Source organism: Aotus nancymaae, unplaced genomic scaffold, assembly GCF_030222135.1.
Source record: "Aotus nancymaae isolate 86718 unplaced genomic scaffold, 86718_ANA_hifiasm-v0.15.2.pri h1tg000020l, whole genome shotgun sequence".
NCBI classification, from domain to species: domain Eukaryota; kingdom Metazoa; phylum Chordata; class Mammalia; order Primates; family Aotidae; genus Aotus; species Aotus nancymaae.
In genome coordinates this window covers 67,871,960-67,899,596 of record NW_026988432.1, presented here as the reverse complement: position 1 = coordinate 67,899,596, position 27,637 = coordinate 67,871,960, and the positions used below count along the sequence as shown (strand labels likewise).

The 27,637-nt window shown below is 46.9% G+C and overlaps 1 protein-coding gene across 2 annotated transcripts in view; it reads left to right on the top strand.

Moving 5' to 3' along the window:
* IMPA2 (inositol monophosphatase 2) overlaps window positions 1-27,637 on the top strand; it is a 55,484-nt gene that overhangs the window by 13,722 nt on the left and 14,125 nt on the right. For both annotated transcript variants that reach the window (XM_012470063.3, XM_012470064.3), the window contains exons 2-5: window positions 1,537-1,670; window positions 17,175-17,279; window positions 19,460-19,505; window positions 21,402-21,510. In XM_012470063.3, the coding sequence (XP_012325486.2) occupies window positions 1,537-1,670; window positions 17,175-17,279; window positions 19,460-19,505; window positions 21,402-21,510 (394 nt within the window). The remainder of the gene's footprint in view (window positions 1-1,536; window positions 1,671-17,174; window positions 17,280-19,459; window positions 19,506-21,401; window positions 21,511-27,637) is intronic.

Genomic DNA, 27,637 nt, shown 5'->3' with positions numbered 1-27,637 from the left:
AATTTTCTATTATATGTATCTGTTATTTTTGCAACCAAGCTTAAAACAAAAACTGCCTCAGCTCAATATGGAATGGGCCAGCTCTGGGATGCAAGCAATGAGAAGAGCAGGTGGGTCCCGCATGGAGAGGAGCACATGGGAGGCTGAGTTTCGGGGGCTCCTGCTTGTTCTGTAGAATTCCCCATGTGCTTCGTCTGGCAGCACAGGGCCTGGCATGACTGGGTCCTCAGTGCGTGCTTACCAGAAGCTTGTAGGATGATGGACATCATGTCTAGGTACCTGGCCAATTGATGGTCCTTTTGAGAGAAATACAGGATTTTGGGGTGTAACTGGTTTTGGAGGAAGGCTCTGAATTCGTTTTTAGGTGCCCTGATTTTGTCATCATGATGAGGTAGACACCAGGTTGTTGATGGACAGAAATGGGCAAGAGCTGGGCCCGGTGGCTCACTCTGTCATTTCAGCACTTTGGGAGGCAGAGTTGGGAGGATCAGTTGAGCCTAAGAGTTTGAGACCTGCCTGGCTAACATAGCAAGACCCTGTCTCTTCAAAAAATAAAAAATTAGCCAGGTACAGTACCAGTGCCTGTTGTCCTAGCTACTGGGGAGGCTGAGGTGGGAGGATTACTTGAGCCCTGGGGTTTGAGTTGCTGTCAGCTGTGATCATGACACCACACTTTGGCCTGGGTGACAAAGACCCGGTCTCTAAAACAAAACAAAACAAAAAGGAGAAAAAAGGCCCAGGCTGGACCAGAACTGGTCCCTCTGGAGGTGTCCAGTGACCGATTAGCCACTCTTTGTCCCTTCCCGTTTGGGTTTTCCTGGGGTTCTTGGAGCCATCCCAGTCCTTGCCCCTATGCTTAGCTGTGATAGGTTTAGACCAGTGTGTTGGCAGCTTGCACAGCTGCGGAGTCTGTGTCTGAGCTCAGCCCTGTGGATCCTGTGTGAACTCTGTGACAGCTGAGGCTGCTCCAACCCAGAGCAGCAGTGAGAGCTGGCCGTGGTTCCTGAAACACAGTTTAGCTCTCCCGGGTTCTCAGTGGGAACATTTGCAATCTAGATTTGAGGGCATATCCCATTTCATGGGATAAAGTGAATTAGGGAAAATAAGCTTTTACTTTATACAGAAATCTCCTAAATTTGAATTCATGGGATTATATGGGGCACAGGTGTGTAACATGATCTTGTTTTGGGCAGTTCTTATGGAGGAAGTTTCATACTCTTTTCAAAACCCCTGTGTTTTTCTTTTACTTAAATAAAAATTGTTTCACAGGTGGGACAAAATAATTTCAAGCAGTGAGTCTGTCTTGTAAAAGAACAATGGTTGAGACATTAAGGCTCGCTAGAAACCCAGAGAGCCTAGGCTGTGATACTAGCTCTGAGGTCAGTGATGTAAGAAGTCAGTGACCCACAGAACCACACCTGCTGCCCCCTCCCCATGGCAGGCTGAAAACAGAGCGGACTCAAAGGAGTGGAGAATTCTTTTGCCTGGGAGGAGGATGCTTGGATGTTTGACCCAGCTTCTGTACTTTTATTTCAGATCATCAAGAAAGCCCTTACTGAGGAAAAACGTGTCTCAACAAAAACATCAGCTGCAGATCTTGTGACAGAAACAGATCACCTTGTGGAAGATTTAATTATTTCTGAGTTGCGAGAAAGGTTTCCTTCACACAGGTAGGTGTATTTCTCTGGGAAACACTCCCAGTAATCCTCGCCACACTAATAGAGGAGGCAGGGTCTGCAGGGGTCAGGGGGCTCTGCCATTTGTTGATGTGGCCAGACGTGAAGCCCTAAGCTGCACAGGCTGACCTGCGATCCGTCAGTTATTAGTAAGCAAACCAAGCCCTGTTTTCATTCTTTTTACCATCATCTTAACAACCATCATGTTGATACATCCTCTTAAGAATATCGTATGCTCAGGAAAAGCTCCTTGTACCCCTGTACTAAACCATTTGTTATTTCTGGAAGGACCCACTAGAAATGTGACCCACTGTAAGAAGCCTGGAGTGGTGATGTTCCCTGGTGGCCTGTGCCTGCTCAGCTGCCTGGGGAACTTTCCCAGGAGGCTGGGATGCCAAGTGGCACTGGCAGCTGCATGGGGCCCCTGGCCCACCACCAGTGCTTAGCCATGCACACCCCCTTGCCCAGGCCAGAGGGCATAGCGGCAGTGGCTGCCACAGCTGGGTCCCAGAGCTGTCCCCACAGGAGGCCTGTATGAGCATTTCTTAACGTTTTTGGGGTCACCTTTTAAGTATTTGATGCTATTAATCTTTTGTTCAGAAAAATTAAAATACATAGCAATTTGGATAGAGTTCCAAGGGAGTCGTGAACCCCAGATAGAGACGTCTTCTTTAACCCTGGCGGGAGCTCTGAGGCCCCTCTCTCACCTCTGGAGTTCTGCAGTACAGATTTTGAAGACCAGTACCTTGGATGCAAGGCATCTTTTTTCTTCGTTATGTAGAATCTCTTAAGGATGTTGGATTCTGGCCGGGTGTGGTGGCTTACGCCTGTAATCCCAGCACTTTGGGAGGCTGAGGCAGGTGTATCACAAGGTCAGGAGTTCAAGACCAGCCTGACCAACATGGTGAAACTCTGTCTCTACTAAAAATACAAAAATTAGCCAGGCATGGTGGCGCATGCCTGCAATCCCAGCTACTCAGGAGGCTGAGGCCAGAGAATCGCTTGAACCAGGACCCAGGAGGTGGAGGTTGCAGTGAGCCGAGATTGAGCCACTCTACTCCAGCCTGGGCTACAGAGCGAGACTCCGTCTCAAAAAAAAAAAGAAAAAAAATGTTGGATTCCTAAAACTGAATGCTAGTTATTGAATTTCTGGCCGTAGAGTATTATAACTGTTGGGATCCAGGTTTATATGGACTTAGGTGGCAGAAATATCGACGTTAATCTCCCTCAGTATCCATTCAGCACATGGTGGGCTTAAAATACTTTTATTTACATTTATTTTTTATGTATTTTTTAAGAGAGAAGGTCTTACTCAGTTGCCCAGGTTGGAGTGCAGTGGCGTGATCATAGCCTTGAACTCCTGGGTTCAAGTGATCCCCTTGGTTCAGCCTCTTGAGTAGCTGGGATTACAGGAGCCACTGCACCTGACTGTCAGTATATTTTTTGTTGTTGTTGTTGTTGTTGCTGTGAATGATTATATGAAAGAACAAGCCAGTGTTAAAACACATACCTCCTTTTTTCCTGTCTTTTTCTTCTAATTAGTTAGGCTATCTCAAGTTAGGTTACCAGCTCTGCCTCTGAATTTCTGTCTGCCAGTGGCTCATGTTTGGTTCGTTGACAACATTTGAGTTTAAGCTTCTCTTACTTCCTATTTCCTTACTCTGCTTGAGGTTGGGATCCCTGGCATCGGTTACAATGGTTATAGGATGTAAAATGTTTGTGATTTTAAAAAAGCCTTTTAAAACATAATTTTAATTAAAGGGCAGTATCAAAAGAATTTATCATGTGGATTTTTTGAGAGGAAACATGCTACAGTAACCAGCCAGCTGTTTCCAGGTCCTTTATTAACTGTATAGGGCTAGAGGTTTCTATAGTGATGAGCCATGTGGATGTGGCAGGGGAGAGCTGGCTCATCTGTGTGGGGTCTGGTAAAGGCTTGGAGGAAATGCAAGACCAGGCACAGTGAAGTTACTGGGGCTGTGATGTGTTTCAGCAGGTCACTTGGACAAACTGCACTCTGAGATTGCGTGCAACCCACTGTTGTGTAAATGTATGTAGTTGGTTCCATTTGTAAGAGGTAAATTTAGGTACTCGTTGTGGTCACAGGATAAAAGTTAATGTACTATGGAGTGAGCACAGGTACCTCCCTCCACCCTTGAAGCCTTAGGGTTGCCAGGGACCATTAGGCTCTAGAGCTTCTTTGGAAAACCATGACCTAAAGCAGGGGATTATAGGTAGGGCAAGGCAGGCTCACCTGGGAGCCTGCCCAAGGGCTGACACCAGTCTCCATCTCTGAAAAGGCCCCCGGTAGGTCAGACTCACACACCTGACCAGGAGTCAGTGATTGAGAGCCGGGGTTCCCAAACTCTAGCCCACAAGCCAGTGAACACTGGCTGAACCACTGTCAGCCACAGCCTGTGTGTCACCCCATCCTCCCTGGCTCTGAGGGTAAATGCGTGGACACGATGAAAGCGGCTGTCTTTGCTCAGTTTGCCTCAAAAATTGAGATCAAATGAAGTTGTTTTTCTTTTTTTTTCTTAATTTTCTTTTAAAAAATTATGTATGTTATTGCATTTTAGGTTCTGGGGTATGTGTAAAGAACGTGCAGGATTGTTGCATAGGTATATACATGGCAATGTGGTTTCCTGCCTCCATACCCATCACCTATATCTGGCATTTCTCCCCATGTTATCCTCCCCAACTCCCTGCCCCGCACGGTCCCTCCCCTAGTCACCCCCCAACAGACCTCAGTGTGATGCTCCCCTCCCTGTGTCCATGTGTTCCCACTGTTAAACACCCGCCTATGAGTGAGAACATGTGGTGGTTGATTTTCTGTTCCTGTGTCAGTTTACTGAGAATGATGGTCTCTAGTTTCATCCATGTCCCTAGAAAGGACACGAACTCATCGTTTTTTATGGCTGCGTATTATTCCATGGTGTATATGTGCCACATTTTCCCTGTCCAGTCTATCATCGATGGGCATTTGGGTTGATCCCAAGTCTTTGCTATTGTAAACAGTGCTGCAGTGAACATATGTGTGCATGTGTCCTTATAATAGAACAATTTATAATCCTTTGGATATATACCCAGTAATGGGATTGCTGGGTCAAATGGAATTTCTATTTCTAGGTCCTTGAGGAATCGCCACACTGTCTTCCACAATGGTTGAACTAATTTACACTCCCACCAACAGTGTAAGAGTGTTCCTATTTCTCCACATCCTCTCCAGCATCTGTTGTCTCCAGATTTTTTAATGATTGCTATTCTAACTGGCATGAGGTGGTATCTCAATGTAGTTTTAATTTGCATTTCTCTAATGACCAGTGTTATCATATGTTTGTTGGCCTCATATATGTCTTCTTTTACGAAGTGTCTGTTCATATCCTTTGCCCACTTTTGAATGGGTTTGTTTGTTTTTTTCTTGTAAATCTGTTTTAGTTCTTTGGATTTTGGATATAAGTCCTTTGTCAGATGGGTAGATTGCAAAAATTTTTTCCCATTCTGTTGGTTGCCAGTTCATTCTCATGATTGTTTCTTTTGCCGTACAGAAGCTCTGGAGTTTAATTAGATCTCATTTGTTTATTTTGGCTTTTGTTGCCAATGCTTTTGGTGTTTTAGTCATGAAGTCCTTTCCTGTGCCTATGTCCTGAATGATTTTGCCTAGGTTTTCTTCTGAGGTTTTTATGGTGTTAGGTCTTATGTTTAAGTCTTTAAGCCATCTGGAGTTAATTTTAGTGTAAGGTGTCAGGAAGGGGTCCAGTTACTCCTTTCTGCACATGGCTAGCCAGTTTTCCCAACACCGTTTATTAAACAGGGAATCCTTTCCCCATTGCTTGTTTTTGTCAGGTTTGTCAAAGACCAGATGGTTGTAGATGTGTGGCGTTGCCTCTGAGGCCTCTGTCCTGTTCCATTGGTCTATATCTCTGTTTTGGTAGCAGTACCATGCTGTTTTGATTATTGTAGCCTTGTAGTATAGTTTGAAGTCAGGTAGCATGATGCCTCCCGCTTTGTTCTTTTTGCTTAGAATTGACTTGGCTATGCCAGCTCTCTTTTGGTTCCATATAAAGTTTAAGGTGGGTTTTTCTACTTCTGTGAAGAAGGTTATTGGTAGCTTGATGGGGATAGCATTGAATCTATAAATTACTTTGGGCATTATGGCCATTTTCACAATATTGATTCTTCCTAACCATGAGCATGGGATGTTTTTCCATCTGTTTTTGTCCTCTCTTATTTCGTTGTGCAGTTTGTAGTTCTCCTTGAAGAAGTCCTTTACATCCTTTGTTAGTTGTATTCCAAGGTATTTTATTCCCTTTGTAGCAATTGTGAATGGCAGCTCATTCTTGATTTGGCTCTCTTTAAGTCTGTTATTGGTGTATAGGAATACTTTTTTTGTTGAGTCTCTGCTGGGTTTGGTATCAGGATGATGTTGGTCTCATAAAATGACTTGGGGGGGATTCTCTCTGTTTGGATTGTTTGGAATAGTTTCAGAAGGTGTGGTACCAGCTCCTCTTTGTATATCTGTTAGAATTCAGCTGTGAACCCATCTGGACCTGGGCTTTTTTTGGTTGGTAAGCTGTTAATTGCTACCTCAACTTCAGCCCATGTTATTGGTCTGTTCAGGGTTTTGACTTCTTCCTAGTTTAGGCTTGGGAGGGTGTAAGTGTCCAGGAATTTATCCATTTTTTCCAGGTTTACTGGTTTATGTGCATAGAGTTGTTTGTAGTAATCTCTGATGGTGGTTTGTATTTCTGTGGAATCTGTGGTGATATCCCCTTTATCATTTTTTATTGCATCTATTTGATTATTTTCTCTTTTCTTTTTTATTAATCTGGCTAGTGGTCTGTTTATTTTGTTGATCTTTTCAAAAAACCAGCTCCTGGATTTATTAATTTTTTTGAAGGGTTTTTTGTGTCTCTGTCTCCTTCAGTTCTGCTCTGATCTTAGTTATTTCGTGTCTTCTGCTAGGTTTTGAGTTTTTTTGATCTTGCACCTCTAGCTCTTTCAATTTTGATGATAGGGTGTTGATTTTAGATCTTTCCTTCCTTCTCATGTGGGCATTTATTGCTATAAATTTTCATCTAAATAGTGCTTTATATGTGTCCCAGAGATTCTGGTACATTGTGTCTTTGTTCTCGTTGGTTTCGAACAACATCTTTATTCCTGCCTTCATTTCATTGTTTATCCAGTCAACATTCAAGAGCCAGTTGTTCGGTTTCCATGAAGTTGTGAGATTCTGAGTTAGTTTCTGAATTCTGAGTTCTAATTTGATTGCACCGTGGTCTGAGAGACTGTTATGATTTCCATTTTTTTGCATTTGCTGAGGAGTGATTTACTTCCAATCATGTGGTCAATTTTAGAGTAGATGTGATGTGGTGCTGAGAAGAATGTATATTCTGTGGATTTGGGGTGGAGGATTCTGTAAATGCCTATTAGGTTTGCTTGGTCCAGGTTTGAGTTCAAGTCCTGGATATCCTTGTTAATTTTCTGTCTTGTTGATCTGTGTAATATTGACAGTGGAGTGTTAAAGTCTCCCACTATTATTGTGTGTGAGTCGAAGCCTCTTTTTAGGTCATTAAGAACTTGCTTTATGTATCTTGGTGCTCCCATATTGGACGCATATATATTTAGGATTGTTACCTCTTCTTGTTGCATTTATCCTTTTACCATTATGTAATGCCCTTCTTTGTCTCTTTTTGATCTTTGTTGGTTTAAAGTCTATTTTATCAGAGACTAGGATTGCAACTCCTGCTTTTTTTTTGCTCTCCATTTGCTTGGTAGATCTTCCTCCATCCCTTTATTTTGAGCCTATGTGTATCCTTGCATGTGAGATGGGTTTCCTGGATACAGCACACCGATGGGTTTTGACTTTTTATCCAATATGCTAGTCTGTGTCTTTTGATTGAAGCATTTATCCCATTTACATTTAAGGTTAATACTGTTATGTGTGAATTTGATCCTGCCATTTTGATGCTAGCTGGTTGTTTTGTCCATTAGTTGATGCAGTTTCTTCATTGTGTTGATGCTTTTTACCATTTGGTATGTTTTTGGAGTGGCTGGTACTGGTTGTTCCTTTCTATGTTTAGTGCTTCTCTCAGGAGCTCTTGTAAAGCAGGCCTGGTGGTGATGAAATCTCTGAGCAATTGCTTGTTCATAAAGGATTTTATTTCTCCTTCGTTTGTGAAGCTTAGTTTGGCTATATATGAAATTCTGGGTTTAAAGTTATTTTCTTTAAGGATGTTGAATATTGGCCCCCACTCTCTTCTGGCTTGTAGGGTTTCTGCTGAGAGATCTGCTGTGAGTCTGATGGGCTTCCCTTTGTGGTGACCCGACCTTTCTCTCTGGCTGCCCTTAGCATTTTTTGTTCATTTCAACCCTGGTGAATCTGACGATTATGTGTCTTAGTGTTGCTCTTCTTGAGGAATATCTTTGTGGTGTTCTCTGTATTTGCTGGACTTGAATATTGGCCTGCCTTGCTAGGTTGGGGAAGTTCTCCTGGGTAATATCCTGAAGAGTGTTTTCCAGCTTGGATTCATTCTCTCCGTCACATTCAGGTACACCTATCAAACGTAGGTTAGGTCTTTTCACATAATCCCATATTTCTTGGAGGCTTTGTTCATTTCTTTTTACTCTTTTTTCTCTAATCTTGCCTTCTCATTTTATTTCACTGAGTTGATCTTCAATCTCTGGTATCCTTTCTTCTGCTTGGTCTATTTGGCTATTGAAACTTGTGTATTCTTCGTCAAGTTCTTGTGTTGTGTTTTTCAGCTCCATCAATTTATTTATATTCCTCTCTAAGCTGTTTATTCTCGTTTGCATTTCATCAAACCTTTTTTAAGGCTCTTAGTTTCTTTGCATTGGGTTAGAATGTGATCTTTTAGCTCACAGAAGTTTGTAATTACCCACCTTCTGAAGCCTGTTTCTGTCAATTCATCAGACTCCTTCTCCATCCAGCCTTGTTCCCTTGCTGGTGAGGAGTTGTGATTCCTTGGAGGAGGAGAGGCGTTCTATTTTTGGGTATTTTTATCCTTTTTGTGCTGGTTTCTTCCCATCTTTGTGGATTTATCTACCTGTGGTATTTGTAGTTGGTGACTCTCGAATGGGGTCTCTGAGTGGATGTCCTGTTGTTGCTGATGAAGTTATGTCTTTGTGTTTCTTAGTTTTCCTTCTAACAGTCAGGCCCCTCTGCTGTACGACTGCTGGAGGTCCACTCCAGACCCTGCCTGCCTGGGGATCACCTGCGGTGGCTGCAGAATAGTAAGGGTTTCTGCCAGTTTCTTCTTCTGTTATCTTTGCCCGAGAAGGATACCCACCAGATGTCAGCCTGAGCTCTCCTTTATGAGGTGTCTCTTTGGTTATATGGGGGTCGGGGAGCTGCTTGAGGAGACAGTCTGTCCCTTATAGGAGCTCAAGTGCTGAGCTGTGAGCTCCGTTGTTCTGTTCAGAGCTGCTGGGCAGGTACATTTAAGTCTACTGCAGCAGAACTCATAACTCCCTTTTTTCCCAGGTGCTCTGTTCCGGGAAGGTGGGGCTTTATTTATAAGTTCCTGTCATTCTGCTGCCTTTTTTCAAAGATGCCCTGCCCAGTGAGAGGGTAGCCTAGTCACAGTCTGGCAGCAGAGGCCTTGCTGGCTGCCATGGGCTCTGCCCAGCTTCTGTGTGAACTTCTTGCAGTTTTGTTTATAGGGGTCTAGTTAGAACTGCCTCAGTAATGGTGGTCTGCCTCAGTAATGGCGGAGTGTCTCTGTAATGGCGGAGTGTCTCTGTAATGGCGGACTGCCTCGGTAATGGCAGACTGCCTCGGTAGTGGTGGACTGCCTTAGTCGTGGCGGACACCCTTCCCCCCACAGAGCTGGGCAGTCCCAGGTCCAGCTGTGCTTGCTGTGAAACTCTCAATCCAGAGTGTTTCAGATTGCTGGTCTATGTGGGGGTGGGACTAGCCGAGCCAGATCACCTGGCTCTCTGTTTCAGCCCCCTTTTCTTCAGCTGAACGGGTGACTGTCTCCCAGGCATTCCAGTCGCCAGTTGAAATGGTGCCTGGATTTCTGTGAGTTTTTGTGTGGAGACCCACTGCGCTGGCTGAAACAGCAGTGCTGGAGACTCATGGTATTTTTCCACCCAGGAATCTCCAGGTCTGTGGGCAGCAAAAATCCGTTTGGAAATGCGGTGATCACTCACCCTCTGCATTTTCGCTGGGAACTGCAATCCACAGCTGTTCCTATTTGGCCATCTTGGATCCTCCATGAAGTCGTTTTCAACATATTTATGTGAAGTGTGTTTTTTGCCAATGACTAAGTCTAAAAAGAAAGTAAATCTTGGGGATTTAATTGTATTTTAGACATAGAAAAATTGGTAAATTTGTGGTGAAAGAAAATTGTATACATATTATAAAATAAAACACGACATTGTGATTTTTCTGCTTTCAAAGTATTTAAATATATCCCTTAAGCAATATGTTTAATACGAAGTTGCCTCTCATCCCCCCTTAGGAAAGACTCTTAGTCTGAGCTTTTCTCTTTCTTTGATTTTAGTTTTTCATGAAATGATATTAAAGATAGACTTAATTACACTTTTAAGAAAACCTGATACAGGCTCCCCAGTTTTATTATTTTATTTCACTCATCCATGAAATCCAAAGGCTTGATCCTTAACTTAGAAGACAGGTATAGACTGAATCGAAGAATGATAAGGTTTAAACTTGCTGCTGGTGGGGTGCAGTGGCTCATGCCTGTAATGCTAGCACTTTGGGAGGCCAAGGTCAGAGGATTGGTTGAGCCCAGGAGTTTGAGACCAGCCTGGGCAACATGGTGAATCCCATCTCTACTAAAAAGTTAAGTAGGCATGCTGGTGCACGTTTATGGTCCAAGTTACTTGGGAGGCTGAGGTGGGAGGCTCGCTTGAGCCCTGGAGGTTGAGGCTGCAGTGAGCAACCTGTCCCTTATAGGAATTTAAGTGCTGAGCTGTGAGCTCCTTTCTGTTCAGAGCTGCTGGGCAGGTACATGATGGTACCACTGGACTCTTGCCTGGGTAGCAGAGCAAGACTTTGTCTCAAAAATATATATATATATATAAATGTTGGGGAAGATGTAGGTTAAAAGGAACCCTTGCAAACTGTTGGTTAGAGTGTAAATTGATACAGCCACTATGAAAAACCCCACTGCACTCCAGCCTGGGCAACAGAGTGAGACCTTGTCTCAAAACAAAAAAACAAATAGGCTGGGCATGGTGACTCATGCCTGTAATCCCTGCACTTTGGGAGGCCAAGGTGGGTGGATCACTTGAGGTCAGGAGCTCGAGACCAGCATGGACAGCATGATGAAACCCTTTCTCTACTATAAATACAAAAAATCAGCTGGGTGTGGTGGCGTGTGCCTGTAATTCCAGGTGCTCAGGAGGCTGAGGCAGGAGAATCACTTGAACCCAGGAAGCAGAGGTTGCAGTGAGCCAAGATTGCACCAGTGCACTCCAGCTTGGGTAACAAGAGCAAAACTCTGTCTCTAAATAAATAAATAAATAAATAAACTTGCTTCTGTCACTGGCCCTAGCAGCTTTGGCAAATCTCTCCACTTAGGGCCTTGAACTCCTTACCTGTGAATGAGGGACCTGACCATGGTCATCTCTGAGGTCCCAGCATCTAAGTCATAACATGACACAAAGCAACACAGGGCTGGGTGCAGTGGCTCACGCCTGTAATCTCAGCACTTTGGGAGGCCAAGGCAGGTGGATCTCTTGAGGTCAGGAGTTTGAGACCCTCTTGGCCAATACGGTGAAACCCTATCTCTACTAGAAATACAGCAACAACAAAAAAATTAGCTGGGCGTGGTGATGCATGCCTGTAGTCCCAGCTACTTGAAAGGCTGAGGCAGGAGAATTGTTTGAACCTGGGAAGTGGAGGTTGCAGTGAGCCGAGATTGCGCCATTGCACTCCATCCTGAGTGTTGCAATGAGACTCCATCTCAAAAAAAAAAAAAAAAAAAAAGGTAAACCAGCATGGTAAGGCTGGGTTTTCATACGCTGGGTCTTTGGAGCATGCTGTTTGCCTTGGCCACATTAGCTGTCTCCTGCTATGGCCTGGCTTTGTGGGATGCCTAAATCTGTTTTCAGATCATGATTTTGAGTGAGATACAAGTATGGCTACTTGGAAAGTATTCAGTAGCATCACTGAACTAGTAATAGAAATCCCATCCTTGTCCTTTCTGCTGAGCAGCCTGTTGGAACGTGTCTGGGTTGGCCCAGCCCCAGGGATTAGGCCGGCAGCTTCAGGGTCCAGTGTTTCCAGCTGTCTTCCCAGCCCTGCTCCGGGGCCCCCATGTAACCTGCTGCCCTGCAGTGCCCAGCACAGAGCAGTGTCTGTTGAATGTGTGAGTCAAGCAAAACATCAGAGTCCTTGACATGGGAAAAACATGTTCCCAGCCACCACCAGCTGCACATTGACATCCATCTGCTTTCCCACTGGGCAGTGGCTTGTGAAGACGGGGACAGAGTAATGTAAATCAGCTCCTTTATGGACTGCTGCGATGATCCTGACTTCTTGTCACAGTAAACAGACTAAGTAGCCTAGTGAAAAAAAAAAGAGGCTTAGAGGAACTTGGCCGTCAAAATTGTAAGGAGGGTTTTTTTTGTTTTTTTTGTTTTTTTGAGACGGAGTTTTGCTCGTTACCCGGGCTGGAGTGCAGTGGTGTGATCTCAGCTTACTGCAATCTCTGCCTTCCAGGTTCAAGAGATTCTCCTGCCTTAGCCTCCCAAGTAGTTGGGATTACAGTAGCTGGGATTACAGGTGCATGCCACCGTGCCCGGCTAATTTTTGTATTTTTAGTAGAGATGGGGTTTCGCCATGTTGGCCAGGCTGGTCTTGAACTCCTCTACCTGCCTCTGCCTCCCAGAGTGCTGGGATTCCAGGTGTGAGCCACCGTGCCTGGCCTACATTGTGGATTTTATGTAGATGTTTCAGTGGCTTTTAGGAAGGTCTTTATGATTTCACACATCTGACCAGGGTCATGTTTGCAGAGCAGACTCTCCCCACTCCCTCTGCAGAGAGCTGTAGAACGTTCTCTTTCATCCCACAGGTATTAGCTTCCTACATGAGGACAATCAGGTTTAAGTGAATACAAATCGTACATCTCTTTCCATGTACCAGGGAAATATTTTTGGTGCCTCCAAAGACCGGGCGCAGTCCACACCTCTGCTGGCCTTCACACAGCTATAGCCAGGCAGTACAGAGGCCCTGCCCCCTGCTGCCCACAGGCATGAGGCAGGTGGGAAGGGGGATGCTTGTGCCACCTTGCAGGTAGGCAGGCAGGCTCATGGACAGAGTTGTACATAAGGTAGGTGAAGAGGAGGACAGCTCTAAGGTGTGAATAGCTAGCTGCTGAAAAACATCCAATGCTCCGTGTGGGTACTTAAGAGTTATTCTCATAAAAAATGTGAGGCAGAGTTAGTCAGGTGTGGTGGTGCATGCCTGTGGGCCCAGCTACTCAGGAGGCTGAGGCAGGAGGATTCTTTGAGCCCAGGGCTTTGTGGTTGCAGTGAGCCGTGATCGTGCCACTGCACACCAGCCTGGCTGACAGAGTGAGACCGTGTCTCCAAGAAAAAAAAAAAGAAAAGATTTCTATAAATACTTGCTGTGTGACACTAAATGAAACCTAAAGGCAAATAAATAAATAATAAAGGTTACACAGAGCAGAAGCTTTGTTAACAAGAGCCTTATATTAATAGTTGCTGCTGGGAAAACAAGCTGGTTGGTGACCTCCCTAGAGGGTGTCCCACATGTCTGGCAAATGAACAGAGAGAGCTCCTGGTCCCGAGCGTCCTGGGAGGCCCATGGGCATGCCACATGGGTGATCTGGGCACTGCAGCCTGAGCTGTCATGGTTGTGGGGTGTCAGTGCCTGCAGACCTCCACTGCCTCCTCCTTCAGGGCTCACTGGTGGTTTCCTTTCCACCTCTGGTTTCCTACTTCAAGTCAGGTTTAAAAAGAAGAATTGCACATTCCTCTGCAGTTTCCTGGAAATTTACCTTTGTGCCTGAGTCATTTCTACTCCCTCCTGGACCTAAGTCGTATCTGTTCACTTCTTTGTCAACCTTGTGCCCAGTTTAAGCTTTCACACTTGCTCCCTGTATGTGTGTTTTCAGGGTGTGGACTGTTTTCTTTAAAAATGTCATTGCAAGCCATTGCAGAAGAGGAAAGTCATGTAGCTACAGAAGAAGACATGAAAAACAGATTTAATGCCTGAAGTTTCTAGGAAAACTGGCAGTGCTGACAGCACTCACGGTCATGCCCTAAGTGGAATCATCATCTATGTGTCACCGACATGCTGCTGTGGTCAGGAGACAGGCTCTCCACCCCCTACTCCACCTGCCATTGTGGCTTCTACCTACCATTTGTTTTCCTAGACCTGTTTGGGGAGCACCAGTTCCTGAGTAGGGGCTCTGGCTGGTGGGCCTGTGGACTGCCTGACCCAGAAGCATGTGGACAACTGATGGTGGGGAGGCAGTTCCCTAAAGGAGGAAAGCGTGCAGTGTAGATGAAGAACCAGAAGCCTGGGTTCACTGCAATCTCATCTACCTTGTCTACCCAGGCTGGGAGCTCCAGGGGCAGACCAAGCCTGCCTGGGCTCTCCAGAACAACTGAGCATTCCTTGGGTGTCTTGCTCAGTGCCTCTGGCCTGGTCTTCATGGCTCAGAAGCCCCTACTCATTCGTGGGTTCTCCAGGGGGCCAGGGAGGATTGGAACAGCCTGTGATGATGCATGTGTGCACTTGTCATATTCAAGGGGTATATTTCCAGATAATTTACCAGCAAAATTGAGGGGCTGGCTGACTCTGTGCATCCCAAGTATGAACTTTATCACCAGGAAATGGAAGGATGGTTCCAGAGTGGATGGGGATCAGGGTGGTTACAGTTTGTACAGCAGCTCCTGTGCATAGGAAAGTGACATCAGGCCAGGCGTGTTGGCTCACGCCTGTAATCCCAGTGCTTTGGGAGGCTGAGGTGGGTGGATCACAAGGTCAGGAGTTTGAGACCAGCCTGGCCAACATGGTGAAACCCTGTCTCTACTAAAGATACAAAAAATTAGCGAGGTGTGGTGGTGCATGTCTGTAATCCCAGCTACTTGGGAGGCTGAGGCAGGAGAATCGCTTGAACCCGGGAGGTGGAGGTTGCAGTGAGATGAGATCACACCATTGCACTCCAGCCTGGGCGATAGGGTGAGACTCCGTCTCAAATAAAAAAAGAAGAGGCATTGAACGCCATGAGATACCTGCTGTTGTCTCTTCACACCGTGGTGGGAGGACAGCGCTGCCAGCGGCTCTGTCGGTTGCTGCAGGGGTGGCCCACGTCTGCTGTGTCTGCAGCGGTAGCCGCTCGCCCACATGACTGCTGAGCACTTGAAAGGTGACTAGTGAGACTGAGGAACTAAACAAATGTAAGCAGCCATATGGGGTGACTGGCTACTGTAAGGGGCTGAGCAACCACAGAGGTTTCCATTTCAGGCTTTCCATTCACACTAACATCTTGTTAGTCTTACCCAAAAGTTCACTGATGCCAAATCTTAGGCCACATGGTTCATGCAGGGAGAGTGGCTTCCAGGAAGCTGATGACCATGGTGGATAATGCACCAAACACCAGGACATGGGGCATTTTTTTTTTTTTTTTTTTTGAGATGGAGTCTCACTTTTGTCACCCAGGCTGGAGTGCAGGGGCGCGATCTTGGCTTACTGCAACCCTCCCCTCCTGTGTTCAAGCGATTCTCCTGCCTTAGCTTCCCGAGCAGCTGGGATTATAGGTACGCGCCACCATGCTCAGCTAGTTTTTGTAGTTTTAGTAGAGACAGGGTTTCATCATGTTGGCCAGGCTGATTTTGAACTCCTGACCCACCCGTCTCGGCCTCACAAAGTGCTGGGATTACAGGCATGAGCCACTGTGTCTGGCTTGGTTTTCACTCATTTTTCTTTCTTATTCTCTGCAGGTCTCCTGTTTTTCTAGTGCATATGTGAACCCGTCATAGGAACCAGATAGAAAACCTCTCAGCAAGGCCACCTAGTCATGCACAGAACAGATGTTTACTGAGTACCTGCCCAAGGCCCCACCCTTAGTGAACTTGGGACAGTGCAAGAGTGTGCAAGTGCTGCCCTAAATGCTTTAGGTCTAGTGTTTTCTTTAACCCTGAGGATGCTTTTTGGAAGGTGTAAGCAGCAGCCAGCTCCCCAGGGAGCAGCCCGCAGAAGGTGGGCTGCGAACACACCTGACCGCAGGCATCTTCCCTGTGTGCGTGGGCATGTGTATGGGTAGAGTGCAGGAGGAAGGGTGCAGTTCGTGGGGCGAGAGTGTTTTTAGCCTGAGCAGGGGGTGCTGGGAGGTACCATTCACTGAGGTAGAGGTAAGTAGAGAAAACCTGGAGTTCCCTTCTGTGCAGTTGAATCTTGAGAGGGCATTGTCTCAGTCAGATTCCTAGCAGGACAGATGGACACTGAAGTGAGGACTGTAGGAGCCTTTTTTGCATGGGACTCATTACAAAGGAGGGGCCAGGCCAGGGCCTGCTGCAGAGTGCAGGAGTAGACAGCACATGTCCCTCTAGCAGGAGTGTGTCAGGGAGGCCACATGGAGGAGTGGGGCCTGCACAGGGCACATGGGGCAGGGGCTGGTGGGGAGTATCCCAGCCTCTCTCCTTCCTGCAGCCCCACCCTTGCTTGCTGCCAGAGGGAAGCTGGGTTTGTGACTGGCCAATGTAGCAAGACCCCATCTCTACAAAAAATAATTAGCTGGGTGTGGTGGTATGCATCTGTAGACCCAGCTACTTAGGAGAATAAGGCAGGAGGATTGCTTGAACCCAGGAGTTTGATGCTGCATGAACTATGACAGTACCACTGCATTCCAGCCTGGGTAACAGAGCAAGACCCTGTCTCTTAAAAAACCAACCCAAAAAGAGAAGTCAGAGACCAGGGAAGGAAGGGCACCTTTGGGAAAATGAACCAGCTGGTGGGGAGGCTGTTTGTCACCTGTGTCTGCAGTTCAGGTGAGCCAGGCTGAGTACAGACAAGGGAGATCTCAGTTGCAAGTGACATTTAACCGATCGGTGCCCAGTTATCAGCACTGACAGTGGGAGAATCAAAGTCAGAGTCCTGGGCTGCCCTGCTCAGTCATTTCTTATCAGCCTCCTCCCCTCCAGACTGAAGTTAAAACCTAGTTTAGTTTTGCTTCATAAGATCTGTTTTCCAGTGTATTTCACGCTTGCATTTCTCTGCCTGGCCTGCTTTAATTCCATGGTACTCTTCCTGAACGCTGGCACTGAGGTGTCTGTTTTCTAAATGCTGCGGAGTAGGTCAGCTGGCAGGCAGGTCAAAAGGCAGATGGTTGTTTAAAGACTGTGCCTCTGTTTGACCCAGAGAAACCACAGTGACATGTTTGCTGTGCCTCCTTTTTCTTTAATGGGACTGGAAGCAATTTGAGGCACGTTGTTCTGCGTCCATGGTGCATTTTCTCAGGCTGGGTTCCTCCACCACAGGTTCATTGCAGAAGAGGCCGCAGCTTCTGGGGCCAAATGTGTGCTCACTCACAGCCCGACCTGGATCATCGACCCCATTGATGGCACCTGCAATTTTGTGCACAGGTGAGCTACGCAGGGATCGGCTCCATTGGAGAGCTTAACATGTCCTCTTCTGTGAGGTTTTGTCTTTTCAAAAGCAGCATTTTTAAAGTCAGGAATATATAAACAAACCTATAGTAGGCTCATAGTCTCATTGGAAAGATGATCAGATCTTGAAATAAGGTTTTCCATTTGTGAGAGCCTCTTGGAGTTTGTAAGGAAATCTGCACTTGTTTAAAAGTCGATTTGTTATGTTAAAAATGTTGGGTTGCATTTAAAAAGGACCCCTTCAAGGAGTCCCACTCATCCCAACCCCCACCCCACCCCCGCTGGAGAAACAGGCGAGGTTGGATACAAAGCCTGTGCTGCCCCACAGTGGCCGGAGCCCGAGGTGTAGAGAGTGGCCCATGACAAGTGAGATTTGAGAGCCATCTTCCTGTATGAGAATGAACCTTGTGGTTACAAAAACCGGGAGGTTTAGGGAGGTCAGAAAGGCCTATGGGGGGAGATGAAAGGAATGGAATTTTGGGGATGGCAAAGTGACAGGGATGGGGAGGTGACAGGGACGTGACGAGAGGTGTTCTCTGACAGGAGCAGGTGGTGGTGCTGTGGTGCCTGTCCAGGGTCACACGCAGGTGGCTGAGGGCCTGGGGCACAGAGCATGATGTGACTTTCACAAGAGGGCATTTCTCCAGCTCTGGAGAACCCTGGAGAGATTCCCATTCCATGGGCGGGTGGCCTCCGGCTCCCGCATTCACAGTGCACGCCAGCACACTGGGCTACACACGCTGAGTGGGAAGGATGAGCAGAGCCCGGAAGTGGGCTCCTTTATGATCTGTCTCTGATGGCATGTTTATATGTAAAATGTGAAGTTATGCCATGCTAAGCACGGCCTTTTTCTAAGTGAGAATTGCCTCAAGAATTCAGTCGTGCTTACACAAGGTGACCCTTTTGAGGCAGTGGAGTCATGCCATCTGGTGTCAGCAACTGTGTCACCAATCTCATTTCAACTAAAGCATGACCCTTCCCAGGGCTCCCCTCCCTGGTGTATGTCACTGAGTGGAGCCTCATCACTATTGCACGCTCGTGGTTCCAGGATGCTCATAACGGGGACATGGCAGGTGAAGCTCCATCACATGGTGAAGGCCACACATCCATCTGAGGGTCTTCAGTGGCTCCAGAGACATAGTTTCCAATGCTTCCCTGTCTGCGACCCTGGGGGGAATCTTGGGATTGGGGAGGCGACTGAGAGAAGAGCGACAATTTCAGAGCAGCCTCCAGAGCTGATCCTGACCATTCCTGAACCCCACGCTGCAGCTGTGGCAATCATCATGATCTGAAGACATCTGAAAGCCACCAGCAGCTGCCACTCAGATGGTGCCTGTTCACCCCTGTGCCTACCAGCACTGGGCCATAGCAGTGGGAGAAAGCTCTCCTGGGCACCAGAACAAGTTCGAGACCTGGCACATGGTGCATTTGCCCTGGAAGCCAGTGGCTCATCCCAGTGTCCTGCACACCCCAGCAGTTAGAGTTTCGTTTGTTTACATTTGGCTTTGCATTTTTCCTGTCAGTTTGCAGTACCCAGCCTTTCCTGCTTGTTTTTAAGTTCCAGTGATCTCCCTATAAAGGAAGGATTATTTTGAAGATACTGAGCAGCAACAGCAAAATCACAGAACCACAGGCAAACTGTTCATGAATACTGTCTGCAGCCATGGCTGTCCCTACGGCTGACTGCTGGGTGCTCAGGCAGGTCCAGAAATGCTAGCAGTGCCACGAGGTGGGCTGTGGCTCAGAGCTGGCTCCTGTGGGGAGGCTGCAGTGCCTTCTGGGACCACCTGCCTGGCACCCCACCTGGGACTGGGGTCTGGCTTTTGGGGAGGGCTCTGCCGTCCCTTTAGGTCCGGAGAATCAGAAAACAGATGATTGAGATCATTCCTAATTGGGCATCAGAGGGTTGTTGAGTTAAGTCAGTCTTATGTGACTTTCATAGTGCTGTTTTCTTTCAAGGTTAACTGTCTTACAACATGGTCAGTTTAGTCTGTTTGTCTTGGAAGCAGTTAGTGAAATTGTGGGAAGCAGTTTTTAAACAACCACCCAGAGTGTAAGAAGGTCCTTCTGAGCCTGGGAGGAGCCGCACAGCACACAGGCTCCCGAGAGCTGCTGCTCTTCCTCCAGAGAGTAAACCTTTCTATCTTCCTTTGCAGATTCCCGACAGTGGCGGTCAGCATTGGATTTGCTGTTCGACAAGAGGTGCGGGTGCGGCCTGGTCCCCAGGGCCCCTCCCTGGACTCCCTCTGGCCATCCTTCCTTTCTGGCTTCAGCCTCTGTGCGCTGGGTTTGCAGTTTTTCCTGTGCCTTAATCATGACTGGCAAATCCAAGCCTGTGGGTTTCAAATCTGAGAAAATAAACAAGGGCAGACTGGCTTTGGGGTGTGCAGGGTGGGGCTCCGTGGCTGACCCTCGTCCCCCGTGGAGGGCTGGCCTCGTGTTCCCCCGGGGTCTTTTTGTGACATTGCTGTGGAAGCGGAAGTCCTGAGTGAACTGTCCAAGTGCATCTCCAGCTGACCCCTAGAGCGTGTGATCTGCTCCCAAACTAAAAGGAGCACTTATTTTTGGAGAACGTCCTCAATCCCAATATTCTAATCATTCTTTCTTATCTTCCTCCAGTTATTAGCATGAGAACGCAGCTTTTTCAGGGTTCCCATAGGCCTTCTGAACTACACAGTGTTGTGCGACCTGCATGGAAGGCATGGGGCTGAGGTTTCAACAGTATTAAGCAATTCAAGCAGCAGCACTGAGAAGAGCCTTAATTTCTTTGTAATTAAAACAGTTTTATTTAAATAGTGCTCCATGTTTCTGAAAAGCAGCCCTCCTTCAGAGCAGCATTTGTACAGTTTCCCCTCAGTCTCAGCACAGACTCCCTGGCAGGGGAGCTGAGAGAAGTACTTAAGTACTAAAGTATCTCAAAGTACTTAAGCTGAAGATAAGTAAGAACTGTAATAGTGAAATTTGCAAGGATGCAGTGATTGACTTTTTTTTCTGTCAGATAATACTGTGTTGCCCAGTATAGACTGAACACAGGAGGTCCTGGCTTCTACTGGTGGGCTCCTCCCCATGGGAGTGGGGACTGGGACATTCCTCTGTGGTCTGGGAGCCCTTCACAGGCCTCAGAAACTAGCCCAGTTGTAGGACTGACCTGGTCGTGAGGATCCCTTTAAAGCCAGGGTACTGGAAGGGGAAGGATGAGGAAATACTGCCAGACAGCTGCAGGCTCTGAATAAGTGTTGACTGAATGACCCACCCCAACCCCCAGAAATAAACCCTTTTTCTAGCTTGGGGCATCCACTTCAGTGTGGTGGTGCTCACCCCAGGGCCAGCCAAGCCTTTCCTAAGGCATTTGGCTGGGGTGTTATTTTTCATTTTCCAGAGAGGTGAACACTTGACTAACTTGTTAAGCAAGCATGCTTGCCCTTGTTAACCCTGAGTGATGACAAGTCAGTAGAGGAAAGGTCACAGAGGCATGCGGCTGTGGGCTCCTGTCCTTTTCTACGTTGACCTCTTCCTTTCCTTGCTTTGTCCTGGGAGGCAGTGGTCTGACACTTTGTCCCCTGATACGGGCCAGTGGGCCGCCGTTCAGTGCACTGCCTGCTCACGGGCCAGTCCTGAACCTGCGGCGCCGCCTCTCCTTCTCTGGGGCTGACCTTGGGCTTCTGGAATAGCACTGGCTTTGCAGATGCATTCTCCATTCTTCACACATCAGCAATTTTGAGGATTTCTTATGGGGCTTGATTAGAGTCACAAGTAACCTTTTTTTTCAGCAACAAAAGGGGCCTTTCTAAAAAGTTAACCTTTTTCAATAACTTCTGGTTACTAACGCTTGATTATGATGTTAATTTTTAAAGTTTTACTAGTCTGAATAAAGTTTAAAATGTACTTATTTAGCAAACAGGCTTACTTTTATGCCCAGGTCTCATATTAAATGTAGACGCTGCTTTATCTCAGTTCCTTTTGGAAAAGTAATTTCTGTCACATTGTCATGTGCTACCCTAACACCTAGCATAGTCTTCATCTTTGAATTACGATGTTTTTTCCCACATCAAATGAGTGAACCGCCTTTGTTTTCTGTCCTGCCTCTGCCACCCACAGCTTGAATTCGGAGTGATTTACCACTGCACAGAGGAGCGGCTGTACACAGGCCGGCGGGGCCGGGGCGCCTTCTGCAACGGCCAGCGGCTCCGGGTCTCCGGGGAGACAGGTGGGCTTCACGAGGCTCGTCTCAGTTCATTTCTGAAGAAGTGTGAAAGGAGAATGCCAAAGCCACCAAGATGTGGGACAGTGGTGGAGGTCCCCTGCTGATGGTGCCATCTCTCTTTAGGGACCTCGTGTCCCTGATGAGCAGCCAGTTCTGTATCTCAGTGTTTTTGTTCATGTGGCCAGGAGCTTTACATGGCCTCATTCTGCTTTGCACTCACATCCCTCATCTTTCAGGCTAAGAGCACTCCAGTCTCAGTCAGGATTTGGTCGTAGTGCGACTGGGCAAGCAGCCCAAGGGCAGGCGCAGTCAGAGTGCACTGTCCCCCTCAGAGCACCCAGGTACACCTCAGTGGTCCCGACATTGCTAGGCGCTGCCGCCTAGGTGCAGTCCGTATTCCCTGAGTGTGCACAACAGTGACTGGCTTCAGCTTCTGTGAGAAGAGCCATCCTGGGAATCGAGTGGTGTAGAGGTACCTTAGCCCCTCTGCAGCTACGGCCTGCCCTGCTTTCCTTAGCCCAGAATCTCAGGGTCATCCAGTGGCTCTGAGAGAGGGCTCCCGTTTCCTGCATATTGCCTGGAACCGCCTGTCCTGAATGGGCCAGTTTAGGTCTTCACCGATTCTTTTTGGCCTTTCTCCAACATGGATGAAGCTGGTGCTATTTTACCGCATTGTGAGACAGGTACTGTAGGGAACAGAAGGACAGCAGACAAACAAGAGAGGAGGTTCAGCCTAGCAGCAGCTGCATGGGAGACTGGAAAGCTCCTTAATACCCATGTGTTTGGGTTGGAACAGGCGGAAGTGCATTGCTGCCTGTTACTGCCTTGCATGTTTCTGGCATGGACATCATGTAGCGCCCCACATCTCATTCCCTGCTGGTCACACTCTTCCTTCTGCTCCCCCATCAGCCTCCTGTGTGCCTCCTCTCTTGACCCACTTCCAGCCTCTATTTTAGAAATTCCTTTCCTGGCAACCTTTCTTCGTTGTTTCTATTTATTCCTACTCCTTTCCTCCCTGGCTGACGCCTGGGTTCCCAGATGGCCTCCAAGGCTGTCAGAGGAGCTGGGGCCGCGGCTCATCTCTGCTGCTGTGAGCCCGTGCGTGGGCCAGGATGGATGAGGTGTCAGGAGAGGGCCCGCCACTGTGTGAGGGACACGTTGGGTGGGACTATGCAGAGGAGAGGAGGTGGCTGCGCAGTGGCTGGGAGAGCCCAGAGCAGGGGAAGGGAGAAGTTATGGGGGCCTCTGAGGGGCAGCCAGCACCTGGACTCACGAGTAGGAGCTTCTGAACCCAGAGAGGTCTCGGAATGGCCTCTGGCCCCGCCCCACCTTCCCTTTCCAAAGTGTTTTGTTTGGCCGTGTAAAAAGTAGCTTTAATTACAGCCGTGCATGCCAGGAGGTGCTTACTCCAGCCTCATTGTGTAACTGGTGGTGAGGAAGCATGCTATTAAGCATGCTTGGGTGAACTTTGCTCTATATTTCTCTGGATTATAACACTGAACTCTATTCACACACACTCGGCGTCCTGGCCAGCCGCCCTTGTAGCTCAGTCAGCCTGCAACTGTGTCCTCCCGGCTTATAGGCTGCTAGCTCAAGCACCAACTCCACAAGGGAAAGGGCTTTGTCTGGTGCCCCTTTATCGGGCTCACAGTAGGCCTGGTAATTCCATAGAATGAAGGGAACATGAAGCACTCATTTTCTAAATCTCATTTGTGACTTTAGAAAAATTCTGATGAATAAAGTACAGTGTGTTGTTTTCCACCACAGTCAGTTTCTTTCCTGTGGGTAGCTGGACTTCTGGAGGTAATAGTGCATGCTCTTCAGCAGCACCATCTCTTGTTGGCACCACACAGACCCGATTTCAGATCCTGATTCTGCTACTTTTTTTTTTTTCGAGATGGAATCTCGCCCTGTCTCCCAGGCTGGAGTGCATTGGCACAATCTTGGTTCACTGCAAACTCCACCTTCTAGGTTCAAGTGATTCTCCTGCCTCAGCCTCCTGAGTAACTGGGATTACAGGCATGCACCACCATACCCAGCTAATTTTGTATTTTTAGTAGAGATGGGGTTTCACCATGTTGGCCAGGCTAGTGTCGAGCTCTTGACTTCAAGTGATTCACCTACCTCAGCCTCCCAAAGTGCTGGGATTACAGGCGTGAGCCACCATGCCTAGTGGATTCTGCCACTTTCTAAGGCGACTGGAACTCAAGCAAGTGCCTTAACCTCGACAAACCTCAGTCCTCATATTTAAAATGGGGATGATGATGATGATAAGAATAAACGAGAGGATTAAATAAGTTATGCATATAAAGCACCTAGCACAGTGCCTAGGGCACAGTATCCTAAAATGAGAGCCATTATCAAAGAAGAAGCTTGAATCTTCGCACTAGACCAATCAAGTCATGCCCCATTGTTAAAATTAGGACTTGTTTCTGGAGGACACAGTCATTAAAACAACCACCACTAATCTCTCTCTGCTTCCTTTGGCTTCCCTTTCTTATTCCTATTATGCCTTCCTGGAATGTCTTCAACTCAAGTTAAAAAACAACACTGGATAGAGGTAAAGGATTAGAAGAAGGCAAGAATTTTATTAGCTGCTTCTTCAAATTCTACCATGCGAAATTTCATACATACAGAAAGTAGACAGAAAAAGCACAGTGAAGGCCCATGACCGCTCACACGGCGGCACGCTTGCTTTGTGCTTGTCCACCAGCTCCCGCCATCCCCAGCTCCCTGAAGCCAATTGCAGGCATCGGGTGACTTCCTAGCCAGTACTTCAGCGTGTCTCCAAAAACACAGACTGCTCTTGTACAAACCACCACAACATCAATATCATTCTACACCAAATTCATCCCTAAAATCATCAAATATTCCCATCAGTGTTCAAATTTCCAATTGTCTCATTTTTATGGAAAGTGGCCTCCTAAGGTCACAGTCTGCATTCTGGGGGACTTCTGCTCCTGGGTCAGTCTTTGTTGCCTTTTCACTGGACAGTGCTAGGAAGTTTTTTTTTTTTTTTATTTGAGACGGAGTCTTGCTCTGTTGCCAGGCTGGAGGCCTGATCTCAGGTGAGATCATTGCAGTGGCATGATCTCAGCTCACTGCAACCTCCACCTCCCAGGATTCAAGCAATTCCGCTGCCTCAGCCTCCTGAGTAGCTGGGACTACAGCGTGCACCACCACGACTGGCTAATTTTTTCTATTTTAGTAGAGACAGGGTTTCACCATGTTGGCCAGGATAGTCTCAATCTCCTGACCTTGTGATCTGCCTGCCTTAGCCTCCCAAAGTGCTGGGATTACAGGCGTGAGCCACCGCACCTGGCTTTTTTGTTTGTTTTTGTTTTTTGAGACAGGGTCTCTCTCTGTTACCCAGGCTAGAGTGTAGTGGTGCAGTCTTGGCTCATTGCAACTTCCACCTCCCAGGTTAAAGCAGTTCTCCTGCCTCAGACTCCTGAGTAGCTGGGACTACAGGCACACTTCACCATGCCTGGCTACTTTTTTTTTGAATTTTTTAGTAGAGACAGGGCTTCACGATGTTGGCCAGGCTGGTCACAAACTCCTGACCTCAAGTGGTCCTTTTGCCTCAGCCTCCCAAACTGCTGGGGTTACAGGCATGAGCCACTGAACCTGGCCATGTTTTTAATATAGAACTCATGAGTTATGTGGATGTTTTTAACTCAGATGCATGACCACAAGCTTTTCTGCTTAACTCTTATGTTTCCTTTCCCCCATGCCAAAAACCCTGACTCACAGTGACACCAGGGATGAACCAATTAGTAATAATCGCAGTTAACTTGTTTGCTTTATTCCCACAATACACGCAGATCCGTTTCAGAATAACAATACTAGCCCTCCATCAGCAATTGTTAGTTTTGTTTTTTTTTTTAATTTTTTTTTTCTTCACTTTGCTTTCCTTTATCATTTTGTCCTTAGTGCACCTCCCAGTGGGATGTCTTGTCAGGTCACTGCAAAGTTCAATTAAGTGGGTCCTCTCTGCTCCCTCTAGTTATGCCACCAACGAGGATAATCATTTAGATACATTTGTTGCACTTTGTTTATAATTTAAAGGGGTTAGTTTTTGAAATTTTGATCTTGTTTGACAATTATGTTTTAAAAAAGTACAGTGTTTCAAAGTCAAATCTATAAAACAAAATCTATTCCAAGGTGTTTAGCCTCTGTTTCTGTCCCCTCAGCCTCTTCCTCCTCCTGTAGATAACCATTTAAAAATGTAATGGTTTCAGGGCGCGGTGGCTCACACCTGTGATCCCAGCACTTTGGGAGGCCAAGGCGGGTGGATCACGAGGTCAAGAGATCAAGACCATCCTGGCCAACATGGTGAAACCGTGTCTCTATTAAAAATACAAAAATTAGCTGGGCATGATGGCATGTGCCTGTAGTCCCAGCTACTCGGGAGGCTGAGGCAGGAGAATTGCTTGAACCCGAGAGGCGGAGGTTGCAGTGAGCTGAGATCGTGCCACTGCACTCCATCCTGGCAATGGAACAAGACTCTGTCTCCAAAAAAAAAGGTTTAACTGGCCATTGTTTACTTTAGGTGTGTTTTTAAATAAGCAGTTATCTTACTTGCTTTTGTTCTTTGAGTATAATTTTAATATTTAGAAAAGTCTGTATTTTTGTTCTAATAATTTCTTTTGTATCAAAATTTTTAGAGAATATACCTAATTCCCTCCTTTATGGGTCACTTAATTTATCTTGTAACTCCTCTTCCCTCACTTCTTACTATACTCCAGTATATGTTTACAAAATGATATCCCGGCCATGCACGGTGGCTTGTACCGATAATCTCAGTGCTTTGGGAGGCTGAGGGAGGAGGATGGCTTCAGTCCAGGCGTTAAAACACCAGCTTGAGCAACATAGCAGGATTGTATCTCTACAGATAATTTAAAAATTAACTGGATATGGTGACACACACCTGTAGTCCCAGCTACTCAAGAAGTTGAGATGGTTGGCTGGGTGTAATCCTAGCACTTTGGGAGGCCAAGGCAGGCAGATTGCTTGAGCCCAAGAGTTTGAGAGCAGCCTGGCCAACATGGCAAAATCCCATCTCTCTACTAAAAATATAAAATTTAGCCAGGCATGGTGGCATGGGCCTGTAGTCCCAGCTACTTGGGAGGCTGAGGTGGGAGGATCACCTGAGCCTGAGAGGTTGAGGCTATGGTGAGCCGTGACTGCATCACTGAACAACAGCCAGGGCGACAAGAGTGAGACCCCATCTCTTTTTTTTTCTTTTGTTTTATTATTATTATTTTTTTGAGACAGAGTCTCGCTCTGTCACCCAGGCTGGAGTACAGTGGCATGATCTTGCTAACTGCAACCTCCACCTCCTGGGTTGAATTGACTCTCCTGCCTCAGCCTCCTAAGTAGCTGGGATTACAGGCACTTGCCTCTGTGCCTGGCTAATTTTTGTATTTTTAGTAGTGATGTGGTTTCACCATATTGGCCAGGCTGGTCTCGAACTCCTGACCTCAGGTGATCCACCCGCCTTGGCCTCCAAAAGTGCTGGGATTACAGGCATAAGCCACCTTGCCCGGCCTCAACCCCGTCTCTTAAAAAGATAACCTTTACTCTCAGTAACAGTTGACAAGCTTGTTCTATGGATGGTGTCCTCTCCCCATCATCTGTCTACCTCTGGATGGTTGCACTGCATACTCACTGGGAAAGCACCCAACCATTGCGTGCAGCACTTCAAAGCCGTCATTCAGTCTTGGTTCCACAGGTAGGTACACATTTACCACCACCACTGTCTTGCGTGCTGATACTTCTCCAGTCATTCTGGTGGCATGAAGTACATTTTCTAGTATAGCATTTTTAAAGCTTTTTGATCTTAGGACCAACCCATTCATACTCCTGAAAAAATTACTGAAGGCCTTTAAAATATTTATTTATTTCTCTTTCTTTTTTTTTTTTTTTTTTGAGACAGAGTCTCACTGTCGTCCAGGCTGGAGTGTAGTGTCGTGATTTTGGCTCACTGCAACTTCCACCTCCCAGGTTCAAGCGATTCTCCTGCCTTAGCCTCCCGAGTAGCTGGGACTACAGGCGAGCGCCACCACGCCCTGCCAAAAGGCCTTTAAAATATTTATTTATTCATTTTAAGATGAAAAATCATTAGATT